Source organism: Anabrus simplex, chromosome 2, assembly GCF_040414725.1.
Source record: "Anabrus simplex isolate iqAnaSimp1 chromosome 2, ASM4041472v1, whole genome shotgun sequence".
NCBI lineage: Eukaryota > Metazoa > Arthropoda > Insecta > Orthoptera > Tettigoniidae > Anabrus > Anabrus simplex.
The window spans coordinates 944,955,905-944,982,367 of NC_090266.1; the positions used below are offsets into that span (position 1 = coordinate 944,955,905).

Sequence of the window (26,463 nt, forward strand, 5' to 3'; positions counted from 1 at the left end):
TATCCTTTCTCACCAAAGTTCTCTCTGTGGGAGCCAAAGTATTACCGTATTCTTTACCATTCAATATATTTACATGAGAATTTTAAAAATGTATCAATATATCCCTTACAAAACTATGCCAAAAGGCTACATTATATAGGTACTTATTGCAAAAGATATAAAAACCTCATCAATACTTTTTTAAATACGGGGGTTGAGTCATACGTCATGGCAACCATTTTTTTTCTCGCTAACAGGAGACAACACGGAAAATCTATGATATGCATTTGAAAATTTAGGACATGTACTTATGCACAGTGCCTGAAGACAAATTCTGACTTCAGGAGATTCTCGTAGGAAAGTGACAGAACACAGGCCACTGGTAAACATTGTTTTATTATGGTATAGACAGCAAATACACAAGACTAAGTACAAAGGACACGTCTCCACTGGTTATAGACCTTCGAAATAATCACCCAAGGTTTCCACTGTGCATTGCCAGTGGTGGGGCAGGCGCTGAAAACCATTTGCTGCATGTGCATCGCTAACGTGTGACACCTCTCTTCGAAATGCTGTTACGATGTCCTCTTTGTTAGCAAACCATTGTCCACGTAATGGCTTCTTGACTTTGGGGATTAGGTCATAGTCACATGGGCTCAGATCAGGCAAATAAGGTGGGTGTGGAAGAACCTACGATTGTTGCTCCTGCTTGTTGACTTCCAATTTGTGACGCTCTCACTCACACACTGAACTTGAGGGCATGCTTAGACCCCCCACTGTTGTTAACATACACCATCTAGTTCCATCATACACAAGTACATATCATATGTTTACAAATGCATATCTTAGATTTTCCGTGTTGTCTCCTGTTCGTAAGAAAGAAAAAAATAGTTGCCATGACTTATGATTTGACCTATGTATTTCTTCGTAATCTATAATCTTCATTTCCGTATTGACAATTGCACAATTAAAAATAGGAGAGGATTTCCACCAATCAATACTTATTTATTGTATATATTAAACTACAGGACCGGTTTCGACCTCATATTCAAGGTCATCTTCAGCTGAACCATACATACATATTTATATAATGAAGCTTTGATTAAGATTGTGGTGTTGAAGGAATGCCATATGATGATGATGTACATTTAGTTACATACAAATGGGGCATGTCTTAGCGTGAACTGGCGTATATGTCATTCTGCATAATATTGCAACTGTATGTCTAAAATGTTGAAGGTCTTAAAACTAGTGTATAAAACACGTCTTTTCCTAAACTAACATATATATGTACAAGATAAAAACACTTCATGCATATGAACATTCGTTCTTGCTTGGTGGTCAATACATCGACATATTTTACTGAACATATTTTACTTGAATTTCATCCATACATTTGGCACCCTTTTAAAATTGAAAGTGTTTTATCTCACATACGCACAGGAAGACAAAACTTTTATCCATGCAATTTTACAAACTCCAAGAATAGCAGCTGAAGTGTACAACTGTGAATAAGACTTAAATACGGAAGTTAGTCGATGTATTGACCACCAAGCAAGAACGAATGTTCATATTCATGAAGTGTTTTTATATATTGTTTTTATCTTGTACATATATATAAGTTAGTTTAGGAAAAGACATGTTTTATACACTAGTTTTAAGACCTTCAACATTTTAGACATACCGTTGCAATATTGTGCAGAATGACATATACGCCAGTTCACGCTAAGACGTGCCCCATTTGTATGTAACTAAATGTACATCATCATCATATGGCATTCCTTCAACACCACAATCTTAATCAAAGCTTCATTATATAAATATATATGTATGTATGGTTCAGCTGAAGATGACCTTGAATATGAGGTCGAAACCGGTCCTGTAGTTTAATATATACAATAAATAAGTATTGATTGGTGGAAATCCTCTCCTATTTTTAACTATGTATTCCTTAACGGACAGACATGAAGAATGAAGTGATAATGATAATATAACATAAATAAGTCAGAATACATGCATTGGCCCCCTATTTTATTAACAATACCATAATAATAATAATAATAATAATAATAATAATAATAATAGACCTACACAGTGAAAGATAACTTTCCAAAAATCAGAATATTGTATGAGTGAATAAATTCATTTTTATGGTGTGCTTTGTATGCATAACTTCATAAATGTCTGTTGTAAATTAATGAAATTCACATAGAAGCCTAAAATGCTAACAGGGACAAATTATTCAATTTTAGAAATGACACTTGGATGGCACTTTCTTAATTTAAATAATACATTTCCAGTAAACACACAAATGTTTTCAATGTTAATGAGCCTCTGGAAGATTTTTCAAAAATGAATCAAACCTGTAAATATTTATATAATTATAGTGAAAAAGTATTTTGATTATCATGTTTAAACAAATTACACAATATTTTGTCTTGCAGTGCACGCACGCGGTATAGCGCCCAGTGAAATGAAATGGCGTACTGCTTTTAGTGCTGGGAGTATCGAGGACAAGTTCAGCTTGCCAGGTGGAAGTCTTTAGATTTGACTCCCGTTGGCGACCTGCGCGTCGTGATGAGGAAATTATTATGAAGTCGACACATACACCCAGCCCCCGGGCCAGTGGATTTAACCAATTATGCCTAAAATGCCCGATGCTGCCAGGAATCAAACCCAGTACCCTTGTGACCAAAGGCCAGCACGCTAACCATTTAGCCATGGAGCCAAACATAGCACCCACTGTACAGCTATGAATTAACTGACCTTACCACTTAACCTGTTGAGTTGTAGAAAGTATTGTATTGCTCAGAACATGTTTGAAAACTGTTTTATTGGATAAAACATATTTGATAAGTTTGACTGCTTGTCTGAATGGTGAGCATACAGCCCTAAAGTTCAGAGGGTCCCAGATTTGATCCTCAGCTAGGTGGGGGATTTTAATCGCTTCTGATTAATTCATCTGGCTCGGGGACTGGGTATTTGTGTCTGTCACAGCACTCTCCTCTTCATATTCAGTCAACAGACCACACTACCAACCACCACCGAAACACGCACTAGTGATTGCATGTCTCCATATAGGGTTGCCGTCAGGAAGGGCATTGAGCCATAAAATAGGACCAAATCTGCATATGACCCCACAAACGTGGGAAAAGTGGAAGAAGCAGAAGAAGACAAAAACATTTTATAACTTAAAATATAATGATTTTATTTGCATCTATAGTTTTCATTTTTTAAAGCCCGCCACAAAACTATATCCTGGGTACGGCCTTGCATTCATTCATCAACTCAATAATAAATTATTCAAATATTACAACTACAGTTTTTTTTACATAATGGTATACTGTTTTACCTTTACGTAAAATATAACTCTGCATATTTCCATACACACATACCGATGTAAGTTTCCTACATAATATTAAACCCTTTCTGGCCTGGGATACTAAGCCATCACAAAAGCTAAAGCCAAGTACTGTATCCTTGACAACAGATGTGGCAATGCCCAATGCCTGTGCAGGATTCGAACGCACACTTCTCCGCACCCTTGATCTTGATTACCAGATCTCTCGTGGTGGTTTATTCGAATCTAAAAAAATTGTAACTAGCTTACAGGCTTTAGGGTGTGGAGGAAAATTCATGATACTCTATGCTACGGCAAATGATATTCTCCCAATATAAGCAACTAATATTTAATGGCCTTGGCAAAAAATAGAAGAACTGTAAAATAAACTGACGCATATTGCCATTAATGCTTTCATGGCCCATACTTACAGATATGATGCTGTATAGAATGAATGTATCATTTCCACTTCTAGTATAACGTTCAAAATTTCAAAGGGTCATTGTTTAAGAAGCCTTTCTCGTGGTCAGTCGAGATTTCTTCTGAGGACTCAGAGCACAGTTTTCTGCGAAACGTTAAGAATTTCACCTTATTTTCTTGACACGGCATAAGCCCAAAAGTCTATACAGCATCAAACTGATACATATGTTTACATAGGTCTTCAAGACCATACGTCAGAGTACGTGACCCTCCAAAATACATAAAATAAAACAACTCACATGACAAAATGATTTTGAATTTGTTTCAGATAAGTACATCCCCATTAATGATCTAATAAATTATTGTAATTACGAATGCATCAGCGAACCCTATATTGCATTCCCTTTGACACTGGGAACCAAGTTAAAACTAAACAATAATAATAATTGAAGCTAGTTGAGTGGTCAATGCTGACCTACCATTTACAAAAAAAAAAAAAAAAAATTATACACTTAAATAGAATGAGCCAATACCTGGGCTCGAGAAATATGAACTTAGACTCATTACATGAGTAAAATCAGAATTTACTTATAAACAAATAAAACCACATATATCAGCAAACAAGAAACAACAAAACAATTAAAAATAAAAAATCAACCACTGGTTGTATGTACAGATCTGTCCAGGTCAAGGAAACATCCGAACGAATTCATGTTGGTTTTGCCGGGATTCGAATCATGGATCTTCTGCCATCGTGGTGGGTTGCGGGAAGGAAAACCCTAAATACTTAATTTACAAAAAGGGGTTCCTATCCCCTACATTCGTCAATTAATTACCTGACCTTACAGCTGAACTATTTCCTGGTATATAAAACAAACATAAAATATTTAAATCTCCCTTGTGATTGTATAATACAAACTCTGTCAAGAATTGTGTCTTTCTACCCAAGCACTGTCCCTCTCTCAGAGAGGGATTCACTTAACACTGACAGCCGGAACAAACAAGTAGTCATGCTCCTTTTAGCCCCTTGGTCTTCTTTCATTCACAAGCTCTTTTAAAATATCAACTCTCCATGAAAACCTCACACAATACTTTAAACGTCACATTCTATTGAGAACATAATCTCTTAAATCCATCTCATATAAATGTCACCTCTTGGCACAAATCACAACTTGAAATAATCATATATTTTAAATGGATTTTCACGCTATGATGACGCTTGTTGTTTTAAGGGGCCTAACAACGAATTTTCTCACTATCCAATTCCTGCTAACACAGCCTCAAGAAATATAGACCGGGATTCATGAGCTGACCACGTCCAAGGTAAAACAACACTCAAACTCAATGACCTGTCATATAAGAAACATATATATATACACACTTCTTTAAAATTCAAGGGAGAAGAGGAAATTAATATTAAAGTGCTTCCTTACTGAGAGTTCTATCCAAATGGAGGTCTTGGATTCGAATCCCAGCATCATTCATAGAACACCATACAGCAAATCAGCATCCATGGACCTTATGCTACTAACTCCTACTAATCGATATACAAAAGGAAATATATCGAGTGCATTCCTGCTTCAAAAAATCATGCAGTAATCAGACTCGATTTACATGCAATCATTATACTATTATATACTGCCACCTTACCCTTTAACATAATGCACTACAAAATTAACTTAAAAATTCCTATTCCAAAACATTACATCTAATATGTTGCCAAAAACTGAATTACGTGTTTACCGTGAACTAATAATTAAAGTTGAGTAATTACAACAATCCCTCCATGATTTCTTACAAAAATAAACTAAATTAACTCATTTAACGTAAGAAATTTCATTATTCCGTATTGAACTAAGAATTACAAATATATAAAGTTTTGGTATTTCCACCTATTCAATACATAATTTAATGCTGTTATTCAACTACAACATTTATAGAACTATACAGAACTAGTTTCGACACATAATAGTGTCATCCTCAGCTGTTAATGAAAAATAGGTATACATACAATTTCATAATATGACTTAAAGTAAAGGGTGTGGAAAAACTATTTAAAACTGTTTTGAAAATATTAACACATTAAAAACATTTATGACAAGTAAAAAACTTGCATGTCAGTTATATGTTAAAAGAGTTCATTAAGGTCTCCTTATAAACAGTCGGTTGCGATGTTCTTGAATTTGTGCTCTTGATAAAATGCTGTGTTTCATTCATGTTTATAATGCAGCAGTATCATAAAAGTTGTGAAGGCTTGCAATTTTTAGTTTATGTCCAAGGCTAATGAGGTGGAAAACATTCAGATAGCTTCTTAAGATCTTACTAGAGCGTGTGTTTCTTAGTTCAATATGGAACCTAAAAAACCTATGTTGGAATTGTCTGAGTCTGTACAACCTGAATGATAATGATGAAATGTTTATAAGGGGGGGGGGGGGGGGGGGAGAGACTCACCTCAAAATGTCGTAGGACGAACCTCCTGTTAGCCACACGCTATGACCGCCGAGACAGCACTGAGTGTGTGTTCGCAGTCGGACGATGTTAGGAGGGGGGAGTACGGGCGGACCGAGGCGGCGCATGTGGGTCGTGCATGTGGTGGGAATCAGGTGGGCGTGGGCTGCAGAACGAATACTGAGAGAACTTATTGCGTATTACATGTAAGATTAAATTCTTATTTGGAATCTGGACTTTATTAAGAAATGTTATCAAAAAGTCGAAAAGGACTTTCGGAGTTTCAGAAATATCACTGAGATTAAGATTGGCATTAAAGTATTGGTCTATATGAATGTAGCATAATTCTGTAGCGTCGAGTAATGGTCCTTTACTCAAAGATTCTAGTATTTGGATATCCTGTTCCAAATTTGTAAAATTATGTTTTAAATCATGTATATGTTGCCCGATAGCGGAGAATCTATTATATTTTACTGTGTTGACATACTCAGTGTATCTAATCCTAAAGTTGAGCCCTGTTTGCCCTAGGTAGGCGCTGCCGCAGTCATTGCATTGAAATCTGTAAACACCTGATCTTAGATGAGGGTTGGATTTATTTAAAGTAGCTGTGTTGTGTAAAACATCGGAAGTTTTATTATCCGTTCAAAAAGAAATCTTTACATTGTTCTTTTTGAATATGTTGGTAACTCTATGATTATTATTATTAAACGTAAAGGTTGAATAAGAATTATGACTTGGTTTATCCCTAATGAGCTTAGTTTGTGGGTGATGTTTAATCTTATTGATTATGCCTTCAATAAAAGAAGTCTTGTAGCCGTTAGCATGAGATATTTTACGGATAATATTCAACTCTTTATTTAAATGGGTCTTTGACATTGGAATTCTAAAAGCACGGTCTACTAGGCTGAAATAAGTGGCTCTTTTATGGGCTTGTGGGTGTATTGAGTCATGCCTTATGGTTACGCTGGTTTGTGTTGGATTCCTATAGATGCTGAAAGAAAATGACGGGGGCTGTCTCTTAATAGTTAAATCCAAATAGTTAACTGATCCCTTATTTTCAGTCTCCAAGGTAAACTTGATGTGCGGGTCTATGTCATTGAGTTTATTTAAAGTGGTCTTAGCATCTACTAGCCTTTCGTCTAACACTACGAATACGTCGTCTACATACCTAGACCAATAGGGTATACTGTTGAACGTGTTAATGTTATTAATCGCGGAACCTTCCAAAAAATCCATATAAATTTCTCCAAGTATCCCTGAAGTGGGAGACCCCATGGATAGCCCGTTTTGTTTATAAATCGTGTTGTCAAAAGTGAAATAATTGTTGTTGATTAACAACTTTAATAAACTCAAAGTCCTGTATCTCTAGTTCACTAACATGACTATAAGTTTTTAAATTTTTATAAATGATCGGTATTGATTGGTATTGACCCACAAATTCCTTAAGAGCGTTTTCAGAAAACAAAGTTCTTAAACATCAAAGCGATGTTCATTTAAAAGCTAAAAAGTTATGGTTAAAGAATGAATTGAAGTTTCTTCATAAGAAAATAATCCTTTTTAAACCAGAAACTGTATGAGGCTCACCTCAAGGCCACAACTTTACTCACGAAGGCTCAATGGAACCTTTTTCAAGCTCAGGTTCAAGATAAGCTTACCAATTTGCTTAACATCAAACAAACAACACAAGAAAAGAAACTTAATGTTACATAATGAATTAGTCTCTAGCAAAACAACCCCCGCTAATAATCCTAAATATAATGTCAATAAAGATTCAACGAATCAATTCCATACTCCTCTAGTTAACTTATCTAAAATTGATTTAAATGAAGTAGAAAAGAGTATTCTGTCTAAAGGGTCCAAACACAATTGGCCTAATGTTAACCTAGCCAACATTGCTTCCAAATTAGTGATAGAATCTGAAGTAGCAATACGAAAAATGCCACAGGATGTGCAAGACGACGTTAGGACAGATGTAAAAAGGCAATTAAAAAAAATTTTCATCTATAGGAAGCCAACACAAACCAGCGTAGCCATAAGGCCATAAAAGAGCCACTTATTTCAGCCTAGTAGACCGTGCTTTTAGAATTCCGATGTCAAAGACCCATTTAAATAAAGAGTTGAATATTATCCGTAAAATATCTCATGCTAACGGCTACAAGACTTCTTTTATTGAAGGCATAATCAATAAGATTAAACAACACCCACAAACTAAGCTCATTAGGGATAAACCAAGTCATAATTCTTATTCAACCTTTACGTTTAATAATAATATTCATAGAGTTACCAACATATTCAAAAAGAACAATGTAAAGATTTCCTTTTGAACGGATAATAAAACTTCCGATGTTTTACACAACACAGCTACTTTAAATAAATCCAACCCTCATCTAAGATCAGGTGTTTACAGATTTCAATGCAATGACTGCGGCAGCACCTACCTAGGGCAAACAGAGCTCAACTTTAGGATTAGATACGCTGAGGATGTCAACACAGTAAAATATAATAGATTCTCCGCTGTCGGGCAACATATACATGATTTAAAACATAATTTTACAAATTTGGAACAAGATATCCAAATACTAGAATCTTTGAGTAAAGGACCATTACTCGACGCTACGGAATTATGCTACATTCATATAGACCAATACTTCAATGCCAATCTTAATCTCAATGATATTTCTGAAACTCCGAAAGTCCTTTTCGACTTTTTGATAACATTTCTTAATAAAGTCCAGATTCCAAATAAGAATTTAATCTTACGTGTAATACGCAATAAGTTCTCTCAGTATTCGTCCTGCAGCCCACGCCCACCTGATTCCCACCACATGCGCGACCCACATGCGCTGCCTCGGCCTGCCCCTACTCCCCCCTCCTAACATCGTCCGACTGTGAACACACACTCAGTGCTGTCTCGGCGGTCATAGCGTGTGGCTAACAGGAGGTTCGTCCTACGACATTTTGAGGTGAGTCTCCCCCCCCCTATAAACATTTCATCATTATCATTCAGATTGTACAGACTCAGACAATTCCAACATAGGTTTTTTAACGGCGTTTTATTTCATTACAGGTTCCACATTGAACTAAGAAACACACGCTCTAGTAAGATCTTAAGAAGCCATCTGAATGTTTTCCACCTCATAAGCCTAGGACATAAACTAAAAATTGCAAGCCTTCACAACTTTTATGATACTGCTGCATTATACACATGAATGAAACACAGCATTTTATCAAGAGCACAATTTCAAGAACATCGCAACCGACTGTTTATGAGGAGACCTTAATGAACTCTTTTAACATGTAACTGACTTGCAAGTTTTTTACTTGTTATAAATGTTTTTAATGTGTTAATATTTTCAAAACAGTTTTAAATAGTTTTTCCACACCCATTACTTTAAGTCATATTATGAATTGTATGTATGCCTATTTTTCATTAACAGCCGAGGATGACACTATTATGTGTCGAAACTAGTTCTGTATAATTCTATAAATGTTGTAGTTGAATAACATCATTAAATTATGTATTGAATAGGTGGAAATACCAAAACTTTATATATTTGTAAATTAACTCACTCAAAAGCTTCCTATACTAAATCCTAAATAGGATGAATATACATCCTAATATAACAATGAATTATTTACAAGATACGCATTCATAATTACTTATAATGGGATTATGCACTTATCTGAACACTGCATTGTGCCTTCTGTTCGAGCCTCAGGAAGGCCCATGCTGGAAAGACTTAAAACTCCACTCCAGCAAGGATCGTCCTCGGGGTATCAAGGGTCCAGAACTGAGTAGCTGTTTCCTGAAACGTGGGTTGTATCTTGTTCTCCACTGAAGAAAGCTGTTACATCAACATAGAATATTAAGGTACTCAATCACATAACTTCAAATCACACTAGAGTGATATCAGGACTGTCGTTCCGCACTGAACTTATGCCCGAATATATATATATATATATATGATAATAATCACAAATCCGTCTCTAAATGTTACAGGAATCATTCTAAATTTGGGTGCTATCAAATACATTGTGAACTGTTTCTGAGTAAGACTTTATATATCTAAGCACAGTATTTCTGGTTATTGTCTCAGATTATCACCGCACATAGAGACTGATTTTTGTGAGGAGTAACATGGAGCGAGCCCTGTGACTATTCCAGACTGACTGGGGTGCGTGTCTGTCTGGCCTATTTATTGAAAACCGGCACAAGATGGCTGACCCTAGAAACCTCCCAGAGAGAATATCAGTCTATTCCATTGATATCATGAATATTAGAAACAGTGCATTCAAGAGGTAGCTAAGATGATCTCATGAGTCTTGATGGTATGCAGAAATGAATTCAATTGTAAACTTCTTGCAATTTCCCAATTGCTTTTGAGGCAATCGGAGCAATTCCCGTAGCAGGCCATGTGTTCTGTTTAATGCGTTGGAACGCTTCCATTATGCGATAGCATCGCAACTGAATAATTTACATTCCTCTGGAATATATAGCACATACCTTCGAGTCAATTTTTCTTCTTAATTCTTTTTTTTTTTTTTCAATTTGCTTTATGTCGCACCAACACAGATAGGTCTTACGGCGACGATGGGACAGGAAAGGGCTAGGAGTGGGAAGGAAGCGGCCGTGGCCTTAAGTATGGTACAGCCCCAGCATTTGCCTGGTGTGAAAATGGGAAAAAACAGTAAACCATCTTCAGGACTGCCGACAGTGGGATTCGAACCCACTATCTCCCGAATACTGGATACTGGCCGCACTTAAGCGACTGCAGCTATCGAGCTCGGTCTTCTTAATTCTGAAGAGGCATATAGTGTCATTAGTTATCCTAATTACAGTGTAAATCGAGGTGCAAATATAATTTAACTCCACCTTTTCATCCCGTTAGGCTGGCTATCCACATAAAATTTCTGTGCTGAATGTTGGCTACTTGTGATTTTCACCCCCACGGCATTATCACGTGTTATGCTCGAGACCTGCCCTCTTCTGTTTCCGTCGCACAATTATCTCCCTCGCACTTGCTCCTTGCTCGGAAATTTCCAGGGCCTCAGTCTTCACGTGTCGCCCCCTTGTATCCATGCATGCCAAATACAGAACAACCAAGCTCAATAGCTGCAGTCGCTTAAGTGCGGCCAGCATCCAGTATTCGGAAGATAGTGGGTTTGAACCCCACTGTCGGCAGTCCTGAAGATATTTTTCCATGGTTTCCCATTTTCACACCAGGAAAATGCTGGGACTGTACCTCAATTAAGGCCACGGCCGCTTCGTTCCCACTCCTAGCCCTTTTAATGATGTGGTCTTCTCCTTACAGGCTGCTACCTCATGTCGGATATCAGGAGGTGCGATGCCAGCAAGATAGTACAATTTTTCACATGGTGTAGGTCTTAGACAGCCTATGATGATGCAACACATTTCACAGACTGCCACGTCTACTTCCTTGTATGGCAAGATCTGTAACATACTGGGCAACTGTACTCTGCTGCCGATTAACATAATGGTAGTGCTGAGGTTCTCACTGTGTCTGGCTGTGCTCCACAGGTTGTTTCAGTCAGCTTCTGTACCACATTATTCCTGGCAGCCACTCTGTACTGATACTCGTAGTTGAAAACCACTAGATTTTTAGAATTGGGACATTCTTGTTCATTTCTCTTCATTTTCCTATTCTTCTTACAACTTTTTGCCCTCTATTAACTTTTTTTTTTTTTTTTTCAATTCGCTTTACAGTGCCCCTCTATTATCAAGATACTCTTCCGGTTAGTTTGGTCTTCACTTTTTTCAAGGAATTAGGACTACATGCCCACTGTAGTACAATAATTTAGGAGTACAGAACTGGTTATGACATCCGAAGGCTAAAACTGCAGTACTGAGGTTCATTTAAAAGAGTTGATATTTGAAGTCAATAAAAGGTACATAACATGAAAAGCTGCCTAGCCGAAGCGGTAAAAGGGGGGCTCGGATCACTAGAAAGGATGTAGGTCTGATTCCCCCTTAGGGAGTAAAAACATTCAGGAACAATATTTCGACTTCTGGAGAGGCACATGAACTGAAGTTCACTCAGCCTACACCAAAAATGAGTGGCAATTTTATTTTTAACCTCTCAGCGTGGGAGGACTTTCACTATCTGGCTACCCTGTGCTGCGGGAGGAGTATAGCACCAAGCATGCTAGGAATGCATGCTTTTAGTTAATTGAGCATAATTGACAAAGGGTTCAATGAATTTTATCCAAATTTTCAGTTTGTTATTAATGCAAAAGCACATATACACCACAAGTTACCAGAACTACCTAAGGTCAGTGCAGTGGAGGAATCTTGTAATGCTTTCAAATCGAACAAGGGATATGGCTGAACCAAATATAAAAGTAGCTAGTACCCAGTTTCTTTTTTTTTTTTTTTTTTTTTTTTTTGAGAAATAAGATCTCAATATAGGTTTCTGTACTATGCTTATTAACACAAACTACAAAAACCACATACATTTCCTACACAGTACCTGGTACCCATTATTTTACCCTTGATTGGAACAGAAATAACGTACCGTGTGACCGCAAGTGATGCTGAGCATAAATATATCTGCTTGTTCTACTACCATCTTTACAAACTTGACAACGAAGAAACTGAAAACTTTTCATAGGATATCACTGGACGATCTATATGGGTCAGGCAGCTATTGCATCATCCACTCGTCCAGACATGCTACAGGGAATAACCAGCAACTCGACAGAGGCTCACACTGTACATACCTATAATTTTTATTTATCGCGTGGCTTTTAGTGCCGGGAGTGTCCAAGGACATGTTCGGCTCGCCTGGTGCAAGAGGCCCATGGGAAACTTGCTCGTGTAGATATGGGATGATGATGATGATGATGTAAGGCGAGGATGAAACCCGGTGTCTGAACGTAGCTTACTCCTGTCGAAAAACACCAAGGGGCATGCTCAAGCTTCATGTCACCATCTGACAGACAAATCACCATCAACAGCATCATTTGTCCTCACTCCATATGAACAATGCAGCGAGGTTTGGAATTGAATCAAGGCTTTAGGCATGTAATCTAGTGATTATAAACTGTATACCACCACCTCGTCTGCCACACCTGTAATGATATATGCAGCTAAAAACCTGGCCAGTGACAATAAAACAAGAATCAAACACAGGAGGCAGAAATAAATGTTACAGAAGTCAAGGTCAAATGAAGATAAACAGAAAGAATTAAAAGTAATAAATAGTATTATTGGCTTAACATCCCACTAACTACTTTTACGGTTTTCAGAGACGCCAAGGTACCGAAATTTAGTCCTGCAGGAGTTCTTTTACATGCCAGTAAATCTACCGACAAGATGCTGACGTATTTGAGACCTTCAAATATACCACCGGACTGAGACAGGGTTGAACCTGCCAAGTTGGGATCAGAAGGCCAACGCCTCAACCGTCTGAGCCACTCAGCCCAGCAGAATTAAAAGTAGAAAGTGATAAAATGGAGAAAAATAAATTATTTAGACCTATGAGGAAGAATAGAATATAATTAGAATGTTTCTGAAGAATATAAATGGAATAATAATAATAATAATAATAATAATAATAATAATAATAATAATAATAATAATAATAATAATAATAATAATAATAATAAGTCATATTACAGATTGTATATGCCTTTCCTCTTCGGTAATTGTAGAAATATGACACATCTGGTCAACAATGGCTGTTCTTTTGAATGCATGCACACGAGAAAAGTAGGATTCTGTTATTTAGAGGATGAAGAAATAGTACAGAGATAGCAGTATGCTGCCCTATAACAGGTATACGAGTGACACTTGAAGTTTAAATATAGGGAGGTAAAGTGAGCTGATGCATACAGTTCAAGATGGCTCTAACACAGTGAACACTCCAAGTACTATCACTGAGGTGCAGTTATATGAGATAAAGCAAGAAAGCTTGTAACTTAAGTGAATTGATTTCGTGATCATAGCTATTAGATCTTCAGTTAATATGGTGTCAGAATTTTGTCCCAAAGGAAAATTTTAATGTGACAGAAATGAATAACAAGTTGTTGCATTCAAACACCCTCAAATGACATGGATCCCAGCCAGGATGAAACCTGCTATGATGGGAGTAGAAGATTAACTGACAAACCAAATGCACTGCTAACGTCAGTCGACTGCAAATGAAAAGAGGGATAAAAGAAAAAACTTAGCTCATAATTAATGTTCTTGATAAGATTAGCAGAAGATAATTTAATTATACTGGAATACAGAGACAGATGAAGAACAGTGGAAAGATGGAATAAAGGGGAGAGGAACCATAATCTGTGTGGTCGCATCTGGGAACACGAAAAAGATTATAACAAAGATGAAGATGAAGATGATGACGATACTTTACAAACAAAATCAGGTATGCGGTAAGCCTACACAAGATATAACAAGTGCAGTACATACACAATGACAAATAAGTAGCAAATAGTCTAACACTAAATCAAATAATGCACAATGAGGTTAGGGTAACACGCGGACGAAACTAAAATATTCTCTTCCATGAAGCATAAATATATGTTATGTATATAAAAGAAGAAGAAAAGTAAACCAACCCTGATATGAATGATATATTTATTTTACTTGTCTGCAGTGCAAAGCAGAGGCAAAGTCATCTCCGTACAGACCATGAAGGCCCTGGGAGGGGTGGAAGGTAAAGACTTCCACTATCCGTAACCTTCGCACTTGGTGGGGTAGAGTGGTTAGCTCTACGTCCGGCCGCCTTTGCCCCCAGGAAATAACCTGGTACTCATTTTTGGTGTAGGCTAAGTGAACCTTAGTACCACGTGGATCTCCAGAAGTGGAAATCTTGTTTCTGAAATTTTTCGACTTCCTAACGGGCATCAGATCAAAAACTAGATGGATGGCTTTTCCGGCGTTTGCTCTATTAACCAGCGTTTCGTCTTAGGTCTGACACTAGACTCTTCAGAGTGGGATGTGTCAGACCCTACCCACTGACGCTGGGGTGTATGCAGGTGAACTTATCAGAAGCTTATTTATGAAGCACAGTCTGATAACTGCATACGGGAGACAAAACTCCACAATGGAATTAATGCCCGCCTAGCAATTCCAAATGGAAATTCTAAGTTCCCATGGAGGGAATTAGATTCTTTTCCACCAATAGAGCATATCAAAAATCAGATCAAAAACTAGATGGATGGCTTTTCCGGCGTTTGCAATCGAACCCAAGTCATTCTGAACCGAGCATGCCTTTACCGCCTTGGTCAGGCAGCCCCTATTTGTCTGTAGTGACCTGTCGCAACTGAGACATAGCAGGCATGTAGTACAAATCCATTTGACTTTTGAAGCAAAATAAAATGTTCAGAACCCTACCACAAAAATGGCAAATCAAGAAAAGAGTTTGTAAAATGCATGTACTTTTAAAGTATAAAAAAACCCTCTCCACTCACCTCCTACATTATCTTGTGGGAAATTTCCTAATTGTAAAGCAGTTTACTATGCCAAATATTATTCTTCTGAATTATTTATCATAACACATAACTGGGTCCATCGGAACTTCAAAATATCTAGAATCCACTACAAGAACAAAAGCTGTCCTTCACTTATTTTTAACAGTACTATCACCTACCCTCATAGTCATAGGTCTAGCCAGAACTGGAGAGCCCTAGTTGAGTAGCTCAGTAATGGATCAAGGCAACTATCAGCAGATATCCTGCCAGTTTTTGAAAAGGAATCACACTGTCCCTCCCAGGGCTCCTAATTAACTATTAAATCCAAATTATTATACTTGCACAAATTATCACAGCCTACAACAGGCTTCGTACATACAATAATGGGGTTGATAACAAAGATGTTACTTGCCCTTCAAAGATGAAGCACACATAGCTACCTGTGTGTTTTACAAAGATTTCACATCCATACCCCAAGCCATGCACATGAGGAGCCATAGAAGCACATGCAATGATTATATCTGTCTCCCTATCCCCAACTAATACTCACCCCCCATAATGTTGCCTTGGTGAAGTGCTCTAATGTAGAAGTCATCTCCAGATTTTGCCATTTTCAACCATTCCCTGGTCTCAGAGTCCCTGAAATAGCATATCAATTTATATTAAGGTTTAGGGAAAAACCAGATTTGAGCATTAGATAACTCTGTCTTCTTGCTCTCTTCGAGCATGACTGCCCTCCCAGAAACCAGTATTTCATGCTTTCAGTTTGGTCTCCTATAAGCCAGAGATGCTGATGTGCCGGAATTTTGTCCCACAGGAGTTAAATGTGCCAATGTGCCAGTAAATCTACCAATATGAGGCTGGCTTGTTTAAACACATTCAGATAACATCAGACTGAAAAAGGGTCGAAAGTGAAAATTTGACTTAGGATGATATCCACTCCTAACACAGTACCATTTAGTGGAACTAAATCAAGTATATTACTTTCTCAGAAATTACCAAGTTCTCATCCACATCTTCGACAAAACTGCAAGCTGAGTAAATCTGCCACAAGAGAGCTGCAGTCTCTAAATCAAGCGATATAGTGACTCTCAGTTTCACCGAGCTGATGGTCTATGATGCCCACACCATAAGTCTTTGAAATAATTATGGGCAAAAATCTGTGATAGGCTGTACATATTCTTTATGAACTCCCAATAATACAAAGAACAAGATGAACAATTTATGAGATGTGGTATTCTATAACCAATTTGGACTACTGCATCGGAAACTATGGTATAATTTCACTGCTAATCACTATTATTGTGATAACTTACGCAAATAACTACGGAGCTCTCATTTAAAGCACTTCATGTTTGTAATGCCTAAACTGACAACAACATAACGTCCACTGTTCTGTTCTCTTCCAAAAAGCCTATTTAGGAATTCTTTGTACTGAGAAGAATGGCTGCATGTATTAACGTGCTACGGCTTTGGAACGAAGCGCTGCATTTGGGAGACAAGTGGGTTTGAAACCCACCATCAGCTGCTCCGAAAATGGTTTTATGTTGTTTTTCATTTTCACTTTCAAGCAAACGCCAGACAGTTCCTATTCATTGGCCACAGCCGATTCCTTCGACTTCCTTACCCAAATTGCATTGACCCACCATTCATTTCATCTTCATTAGCTCCTCAACTAGGATGGCACGAGTCAGGGCATTCAATTGAAATAATAACATTAAGTTATTTATTTATTTAAGATATTTATTACATGTAAAATCAGGGCATTCAGCCGTAAAAATATGCCATATAATTTCATTTCACTTCAGCCCCGATACCGTATGAAGAAACAATACTAAGAGGTAGACATACAGGAATGCGTTGTACTGCATAACACTGGAGCCATTTTGAGACATAAATCTGCTGATACCAAGAGTGTATGTATAAAGGAGGGAGCTGCGACACCTTCATCATTACATTTATCCCAACCCCAACCAGCATCAAAGTGAACAGAAGGTCTTTGAAACAAGGTCATACCCATCCTCCAACATTGCAGGCATACCATCAAAGTGATGCAGGTGCGCTTCTTCAAAACAAGTGTTGTTGCCTATTATCTTTAGTCTTCCACAATTAATTTAATTTTTCCTAGTATTTAAAGCAGTATTCATGTGATTTGTTTTTCTTTAGTGCTTTTAGGTTTTTATGTAACTTCGTCTATCGTGGAGTGTTTTGGAAACAAAATACGTATTTTAGCAATACACAGAGGTCTTGGGACACTAATAAAGTTCCAATTTGTGCAGCACATGGACGTGCAGCCACAAATAGTGCTCAACCAAGCACCAGCATTTCTGAGATGCTGAAGGACAGAAGAACAAAAACATTAGACAAATTAAATCAGCACTTTGCATGCAATGTCCATAAATACAGAGAGAGGAACAGTTTTGGAAAAAGAGCAATTGTGCAAACCACTTAAGATTCAAAGCTTGATAGAAAAGCAGTCTGCAGTACTGTTCAGGGAGACCTAGTGATGCTAATCAAGTAGATGTTAATACAGTAGAAGTTTTTCAGTGTTTTTATTAATCGTGAGGTTATCAGTTTTTTACATTAGCCCTCTAGTGCCCCGCATTACATATGTATAATGTTGGGAATTTAGTATTTTCCTGTCGCTATGAAACATCTCTGCCGCTAATGCCCATTGTGACAGATCAGTAACAATACATACCATGAAGTTTTCAATTATGTGGAGAATTTTTATAGAATAATCATATAAATATCATTCTGAATGAAGGTAATTGTTTTCCTATAGAGACCTATCCTGGGCACTATAGGGCTAGAACAAGAGAGAATCTTACATTCCTAAAACAACGGTAAAGGGTCATTTTGAACCATCATAAGAAATACTCGTAAATGTTCAAGTTAGAAATCAATAAGATATATTTTCTTCTACTACGTTTCCACAAATTTATTTTACACACAAATACTTTACTTTAGTGTATGGACCTTTTATATTACTAAAGGACACAAGAATATTCACAAACAACTGCATCATGTTTGCGTTCTTCTTAGGAGTTTTCACAGAATTATTCAATTGAACACCTTTTGTTAGTCAGTTGTCCACATTACAAATACTTTATAAGGAAATTATAAACAACCTAAACACATTTTGTACAAATAACTTCTACCTTTCGTGCACATTTTCTGCATACTGCTTTGATGCACTTGCTGCAGGCATAGCTAGACTTGTTGCCTTTACACAGACCAACTTGGCACTTCTGCTTTTTTAGATGGACATGGTCCTACAACCTCCTCTTGTTGTTGTTGTTGTTGTTGTTGCACTTGCTTGTTCTGTCTTGTTAGGTCACTTGCCAGATGGAGGATGAACTTCTTCCGCTTTATATTCCTACTCATTACTTACTTGTAAATGACCCAAGTATTGATAACTGTTAGGTCTAGGATGTAGTAAGACATGTCTTGCCACATTCTGCATGCACCCTTGGTGGTATATTTACGAGACATTGGGTCGACCACATCTACCCCGTAATTCATGCCATTGTAGAAAGTTATTCATCTGGCTTCTGTGCTCATTGTTACATGAGCATACTGTGTGCTAAGAAGAAGGACGTTCTTGTTCTTCCCCTGGTACACTGTCAAGGTGCACTGTATGTTCCCAGTCCATCACAAAATGGTTAGGCTGTAACAGTGAAGGTAATTTTCCACAAACTTGTCCCAGATTTCAGAGACAAGAGCGAACTTGTTAGCTGGCAGGCACTCAGCTCGGGTTGATTTCTATCTCTTGAAATTGTGTCCTTCATGGATTGCTGTCCACAAAAAGGCGACCATAGATCATCCACAGACACATCTTTGGAACAGAGAACACCACGAGTATACATGATGGCAATCATAGCCTCCAACTCCTCGAGTGACACATCCAGTTCATTTTCACGAGTTCTTTCTGAGCGATTGATTCTGTATGTCGTTTTATTAGACGAAGCATCGATTCATCAAGGAGAAGACGAAAGGCACTAATGACAGAGTCGTCAACTTGGTGGTTCAGTGGTAAGCGTATGTTGTGGGACCTCCCTGCTCTTTCACGACGTTCACTGCAGCCCAGCCTTCCAAATGAAGAGTTTGAATCCAAGAGCCCCATTCGGTTCTGTCACAAGCGACCATTTTCACCGATGAAACACCAAACTGAGATTGAAACATTTGAGGCGAGTCGGAGGCAAATTAGCACTTTCGACTTCTCCTACTGATAACCCATCCTCTGTCTCATTATAATCTTCGTCCTCACTAGTCTTGCTTGTTACTAGCAAAAAATCGCCGTCTGAATCGGATTGTTCACTTTCAGATTCAACATCTGAATTTTCTAGTATGCAGGACACCTCTTCAGTAGTAAAAAGACAATCATAACAAATGTCTGTAAGAACTAAACTTTCTAAATGATGAGATGAATACAATAATCTTGCTAAATGGAACACTAATCTGACAGTAATAGCAAAACGATACTAATAATCCAGGCCAGGTACACACTGTTATCTGGCAATGCATTGTAATAAGGAATTGCACACGTGGCAAAATTACCCCCTTCTGCTGTCCAGGGTATGCCATATCAAAAATATACGAAAATGTAAATATTTTGCTGGGTGCGATACATCACCGTAAACAGGACACAAAACTATAAAAAGTAAAGATATTTGAAGGGAAACAGTTGAAGAGTACTCACATTATTAAAGAAAGATTGAAGGTTGGTGTCATTTTGACCTTTTCCGCTGTTCTAGTGTTAAAATGTGAATTACTAGTACATTTAAAAGGTGTTTCAAACCTTCCTTATGAAGTGAGTACACTTTCAGAAATTTAAACTTGGGTTTTGATAGTGTTGTCTCGGGGCAAAAAGAACAATAATGGAATCGATGAGGACTAAAGCTTGGCAAGTCTCCATCAATGCAAGGGAAACAGATCATGGTGCTCCATGCAGGAGGGACTGAAGGCTGGATTCCAGATTGTCTATTTGTCAGCTACAAACATTGGTGACTACAAAGCTGGCAGCCATGGTGAAATAACACTGCCTGTTTTTGAATGTTGGTTTGAGAACTATCTATTAGCAAATCTGCCAAATGATCAAAAGTGAATCATCATCATGGGCAATGTGAGTTACCACTCACGGCTGCTGGTGAAAATGCCAACAAGAAAAACAAATATTAATAAAAAGGAAAAATGCCTCTCAACCACTTTCAAGTACCTTCTTTAAAATAAATGATGTAGTACAAAAGTAAATTAATTTCCATACCTTCACTTCTTGTCACTGTCCTCCACATTAATCATAAAACTCTCATGATTAGTATCTTGTTTTTTATTTCTTTATGAACCAACATGGAATTCCAGAGCCTATTCCGATTCCTTATAAAGGCCATTAAATTGGCAAATGTCACAAAGAAACAGAAGAGGCTGAGCTTGCAGCAGAACATGGTCATGAACTGTGAGGTCTCTGCCCTTTACCACGGTATACTGAATCCAACTGAAGTGGTACAGGCCCACCTGAAGCTGTGTGTGCAGAAAATCAGAGGAACACTTATACTTAGGGTACGTCAGGTTTTGCAGGATGGAACACAGGCAATTGAATCTAGGTTTCAGTCATTGTGCATCCAGTATACGATCAAGATCGAGGCAAAATACATGAATCATCATAGAGATACTAACCATGAGAGTTCTATGATTCATGTGGAGGACAGTGACAAGAAGTGAAGGTATGGAAATTAATTTACTTTTTTACTACATCATTTATTTTAAAGAAGGTACATGAAGGTGGTTGAGAGGCATTTTTCCTTTTTATTATTATTTGTATATATTTATTTACATTCCCTGATGTTTAAATTGAGAAACAATCGGTTGATTGTTACTAGCTGAATTGTGGATTTCTCTTGTAAATTCTTTCTTCTTTTGACATTGAACCCCACTCATATTTGCTCGTGTAGTCATACCTTCCAGAACCTAGGTAGGGTAGTTGCCAGCCTTCCCGCCACTTCACGACGACTGCTCCAGTCACAGGGCTGGCCAGACTTAAATAGGTCGAGGTCGGACGCGTGCAACTTGAAAACAGCACTGGTGCAGCCGTGGCAGAGGGGAAGGAGCGAGGGCGGAGCGTTTTGGCTGACGAGCCTCCAACTTCTACCGTGCTTTATTTCAATGATTACAACCTGGGTGGCTACCACCACCAAAGTACAAACAAATAGATGAATTCCATTACAAAAGGCAAAATTACAATGACATGCTATGTAAAGTAAAGGTGAAGCCAGCTCTCTACAGAACAAAAAGACAATCTCAATTCATAACATGATGGGTCGAATAAATAAAATAAAATAAAATAAAATAAAATAAAATAAAATAAAATAAAATAAAATAAAATAAAATAAAATAAAATAAATAAATAAACAATAAATAAATAAATAAATAAATATGGCACATGAAACAAACTAACCATAATATGAAGTATTCACTATTACGACCTCGTGGTAAAAACTAAAACAGTTCAGAAGAATTGCCAGAGACCACCTCGCCCTAACGGGGCAGAAACTAATCACTCTCTCTCATCTACAAACGATTCAGAATCCTTCGTCCCACAATGTAATAGCCTTGTCAAGGGTGCTCACTCCGCAAACTTATCTTCCAGAGAGGGTGCACACACACAGTAAATGTAAATCACAAAACCCACAGACACACAATCACATGAACTTGGAGGACCGAGGGACATAGGGCTGGAGTGACACTGTGACAAGGCTGTCCCACATGGTCCGGGGCAGAATCCGGAACCATGGGGATCCGATGCTCTGGTTGTTGCTGAGGTTATACCAGAAGCACCCTGACCACCGTGGCCTCTGCCACAGCGCCTGCTGCCGTGACTGACCGGGGCTGCTCTGGTGGGCTGTTGAAACAGGAACCTTACAGGCAAATTGTCGAGATCATCACTGGTTGCCGAATCTATGTGCAGGGCATAGCCCCATCCACAGATGAGGGCTATGTAGAGGATGAGGCTCGTGTATACACATAGCTCTGTTGTCCAGCATCCATGAACTCCCGATAAGATAGCGTGGTAGTTGCATCATGGTGGTCTCGTCCAACAGGCATCTGAGCCGCATAGTATTTGCGTTTCAGCTAGCCAAACGACACCATCGTCCTCCGGGACTTCAAGGGCCTTTGGGTATGTAGGAGGCATTAGTAGGCACCAACAGTCTGGTCTCTCTTGTTCTTCAAGGCAAGCATCATCTTGTGAGCGCGCGTCGCGAGGCTGTGGAAGATTGGTGTCCATTTGGAGCTACAAGTGATGGACAAGTTCACAGATCTGAAAAGACTCATTGCACAGCTCAGTGAGAGTCAGTTCTTGTGCCGGAGATTGCTCTGGGTTGTGCCTGGGCTATGTTTGCGGCATCATTGTAGATGAAGGTTGAAATGGAATACGAGAAGTCCTAGGCTGAGTGCCCACTGAGGTACTGGCTGAGGTTGCCCGAGATTGAGGTGTCTTGGGATTACGACGTCTTGTTTCCCTGAAGTGAAGAGTGATTGATTCTTGTGGCATTATCGACTCATATGGGGATTAGTTGCCAGCTCCTCCCACCGCTGCACAATGACTGCTCCAGGCTCTGTGCCGCCGAACCCCACCACCAGTTAAGAATTGAACAAGAAACCTCTAGATTTATAAGCAGCATGCTGACTATTAGACCACGAAAGTGATATATTAATTTTTATTTATATATTCTTAAGCTGCGTTTATACTAAGCGCAATTTCCTCGCGAAATAATTTAGCGAGGGAATTGCGCCTAGTGTAGACGCTCCCTCACACCTGAGTAATTGGGGAGTGAGGGCCCTCGCTGCGAGCCGGAGGTCAGTCGGTTTTTGTCCGCGCATCAAAGGGTTTCGCTCATCAAATTTCTCTCAGTGTAAACGTGGTCCCCGTAGTTGCGCGAGGAATGAATCGAGTACAGTGCTTGCAGCTCATCGAGCTCTACAAAAATAGAGATTTTATGTGGAATCCGAAAAACAAAAACTATTTCAGTTGCAATAAAAGAGAAGATACGTTGAATGAAATTAGTTCTCAACTAAACTTTCCCATCTCTACAGTGAAAGCAAAGATGAAAGCACTACTGGGATCATATCGAAGTGAAAGATCGAAAGAAAATAAGAGCAGAGTCACTGGATCAGGTAAGCTATTACTATTGGTTTATAATGCAAAATTGTGTCATTTCATTACTCTTTTGAACCTACCGGTACCTATTCTGAAGCATTCTTAGGTCATTGTGAAGAACTTCCACTAGTAGGCAGACACCACATTCAGAAGGCACAAGCCCTGAACATTTGGATTCGTCATATTTAGATGGGCTATTGCGCTTGTGACTAATTTTATTTGGTTTGTGATTTTATTTTTTCTTCCATTATTTTATCTTTATTTTACATTTTCACCCATTTTTTGTATTGATCCACAACAATTAACAAAAATATCAAACGCTATTTTTAAATGGGTGCGGTTTGGATATGAAATGTATTTCTAAAGTGAATTAATATTGTGTGATTTTTAATTATTAGCATTCCTATTTTTCATTTGACTTTTTTTAAATACATATATAATACCAAGTCGACTTACTGTTTAAAATGCGATTAATTATTATCCTTACCTTCACATAATCCTGAAGTGTTTCAATCAAAGCATCACAAACTTCTGGGACGATTTTTTATATTGTGCACTTCGACATTTGAAATGAAAATGAAAACCTACAACCTGTTTTCCAGTCACTGACCGGGTCAGGGATGTGATGAATGAAACATATATAGGCTGTTATTACAATGGGGTTGCTACTCCCAAGGTGATTTATATTAATGAGTGATAAATGCTATGAAATGATAATGGAGAGTGTTGCTGGAATGAAAGATGACAGGGAAAACCGGAGTACCCAGAGAAAAACCTGTCCCGCCTTCGCTTTGTCCAGCACAAATCTCACATGGAGTGACCGGGATTTGAACTACGGTATCCAGCGGTGAGAGACCGACGCGCTGCCGTCTGAGCCACGGAGGCTTTTGATATTTTAAATAAATACTGTAAACTTGTGTACGAATCACCAGTTGCTAACAAACGCAATGTGACAGCCAACCTTTCTCTCACTGTTACTCCTTCTCTGAATGTTGTGTCTTGTTTTTCAACTTTTTGACTGATCTGTGAAACGAGTTGTTCAAAATCTTGGGTACTCATGCGGATGAAGTTCTTAATTGTATAATCAATGGGTTCCTGTACCATTTCTCTCATAAGGCTGTTTCCATATTGGCTTCTTCCAAGGAATAATTGTTTGCTCCACCATCGTCGAGGGCGCCGATTTTTCTTCTTCCCGTTCTTGATCAAAAATGATATTGATATGATGGAAAACGTGGCTGCAGCAGCTGGAGGGACAAAACAAGTTTCCATGTTGGCTGCAAAACAAGAACAGAAGCGTTCAGGTTTGTCGAAGCCGGCTCTCCCCACTCACGCTATTTTTTGCTCTGAATTGTGCTCTGTTTTGGGTAGTGCGAAATTTCACTCGAAGCGAGTTAGTTTCACCCGAGCGACCTTCGCGAGGGAGTTTTGCTAGTGTAAACGCAGCTTTACAGAAAGAAAAAACCAGACCCCATGGCACTACAGCCCTTGAAGGGCCTTGGCCTATTAAGCGACCGCTGCTCAGCCCGAAGGTCTGCAGATTACGAGGTGTCGTGTGCTCAGCACGACGAATCCTCTCGGCCATTATTCTTGGCTTTCTAGATTGGGGCCACTATCTCACCGTCAGATAGCTCCTCAATTGTAAACACATAGGCTGAGTGGACCTCAAACCAACCTTCAGGTAAAAATCCCTGACCTAGCCGGGAATCAAACCCGGGGCCTCTGGGTAAGAAGCAGGCACGCTACCCCTACACCACGTGGCCGGCTCTTAAAGAAAAAAACTTTTGAAATTTCAACATTTGACTCTAAACAGATGCATTTTTGTGGAAAGTGAGCAGTCCAGGGCAAGCTTGGCAACAAGGTGCTACTAGAAACTCAGGCACATGCCATTAATGGCTTTTAAGAGGCTAAAGATGTTAAGGGACAGAAGCAAGTGTTGTCCTACAGCTGATAAGAGATTCAACAGATGTGGTGACTATAACAAATGAGTACATACGTATGTAATCTTGGATATAAAAAAATATCATCAGTATAAGTTAATCCCATTTAATTGTCTTCATGGGCAAGATATCAAGGAACTGCTCATTTTAGTGAACAAAAACTGTTATCAAAATGTTTCAAAAATGTCCACGTATTAGATTATCTTTCTTAATTTTTTTCTTGACTAATCTTCTAACTACCTTGCCTGCAATTATTCTTTTGTATTTGTTTTATGTCATACAACTGAGAAAGGCCTTATGGCGATGATGGGATAGGACAGCGAAGTCCATTCACAATATCAAAGAGCAGATGAGGATAAGGTACACAAGTTTTAAAAAGGAATGAGTTGATATTGTGCCAGCTCCACGATGTAAGAGTAGTACACTACCTATCCAGACACCTATCTGTAATTGCACTTAGACTTTACCCATGTCACGTTCCCTGTTATTGGACATTAATATGGAGTGGGTCCAACCTTCGCCTTTATGATGGCTTTAACTCTGCTGCAGACACTTTCAATGAGGTGTTTGAATGTCTGTGGAGGAATGGCAGCCCATTCTTCAAGAGCCAAAACCAGATATGGTAGTGATGTTGGACACTGGAGTCTGAAGCAATTTACTAACTCATCCCAAAGGCATTCCATTGGGTTCCGGTCGGGACTCAGGGCAGGCCAGTCCATTTCAGGAATGTTATTGTCCACAAACCACTG

At 38.5% G+C, this 26,463-nt stretch overlaps 1 protein-coding gene across 2 annotated transcripts in view; it reads right to left on the reverse strand.

The window, feature by feature from the left end:
- Positions 1–26,463, reverse strand: part of Wdr24 (WD repeat domain 24) — a 347,230-nt gene that overhangs the window by 89,186 nt on the left and 231,581 nt on the right. Inside the window, exon 10 of one of the 2 annotated variants that reach the window (XM_067141742.2) lies at positions 16,173–16,261. The exons of the other annotated variant lie outside the window; for it this stretch is intronic. Within the exon in view, the coding sequence (XP_066997843.1) occupies positions 16,173–16,261 (89 nt within the window). The remainder of the gene's footprint in view (positions 1–16,172; positions 16,262–26,463) is intronic. 2 annotated transcript variants of the gene reach the window in all.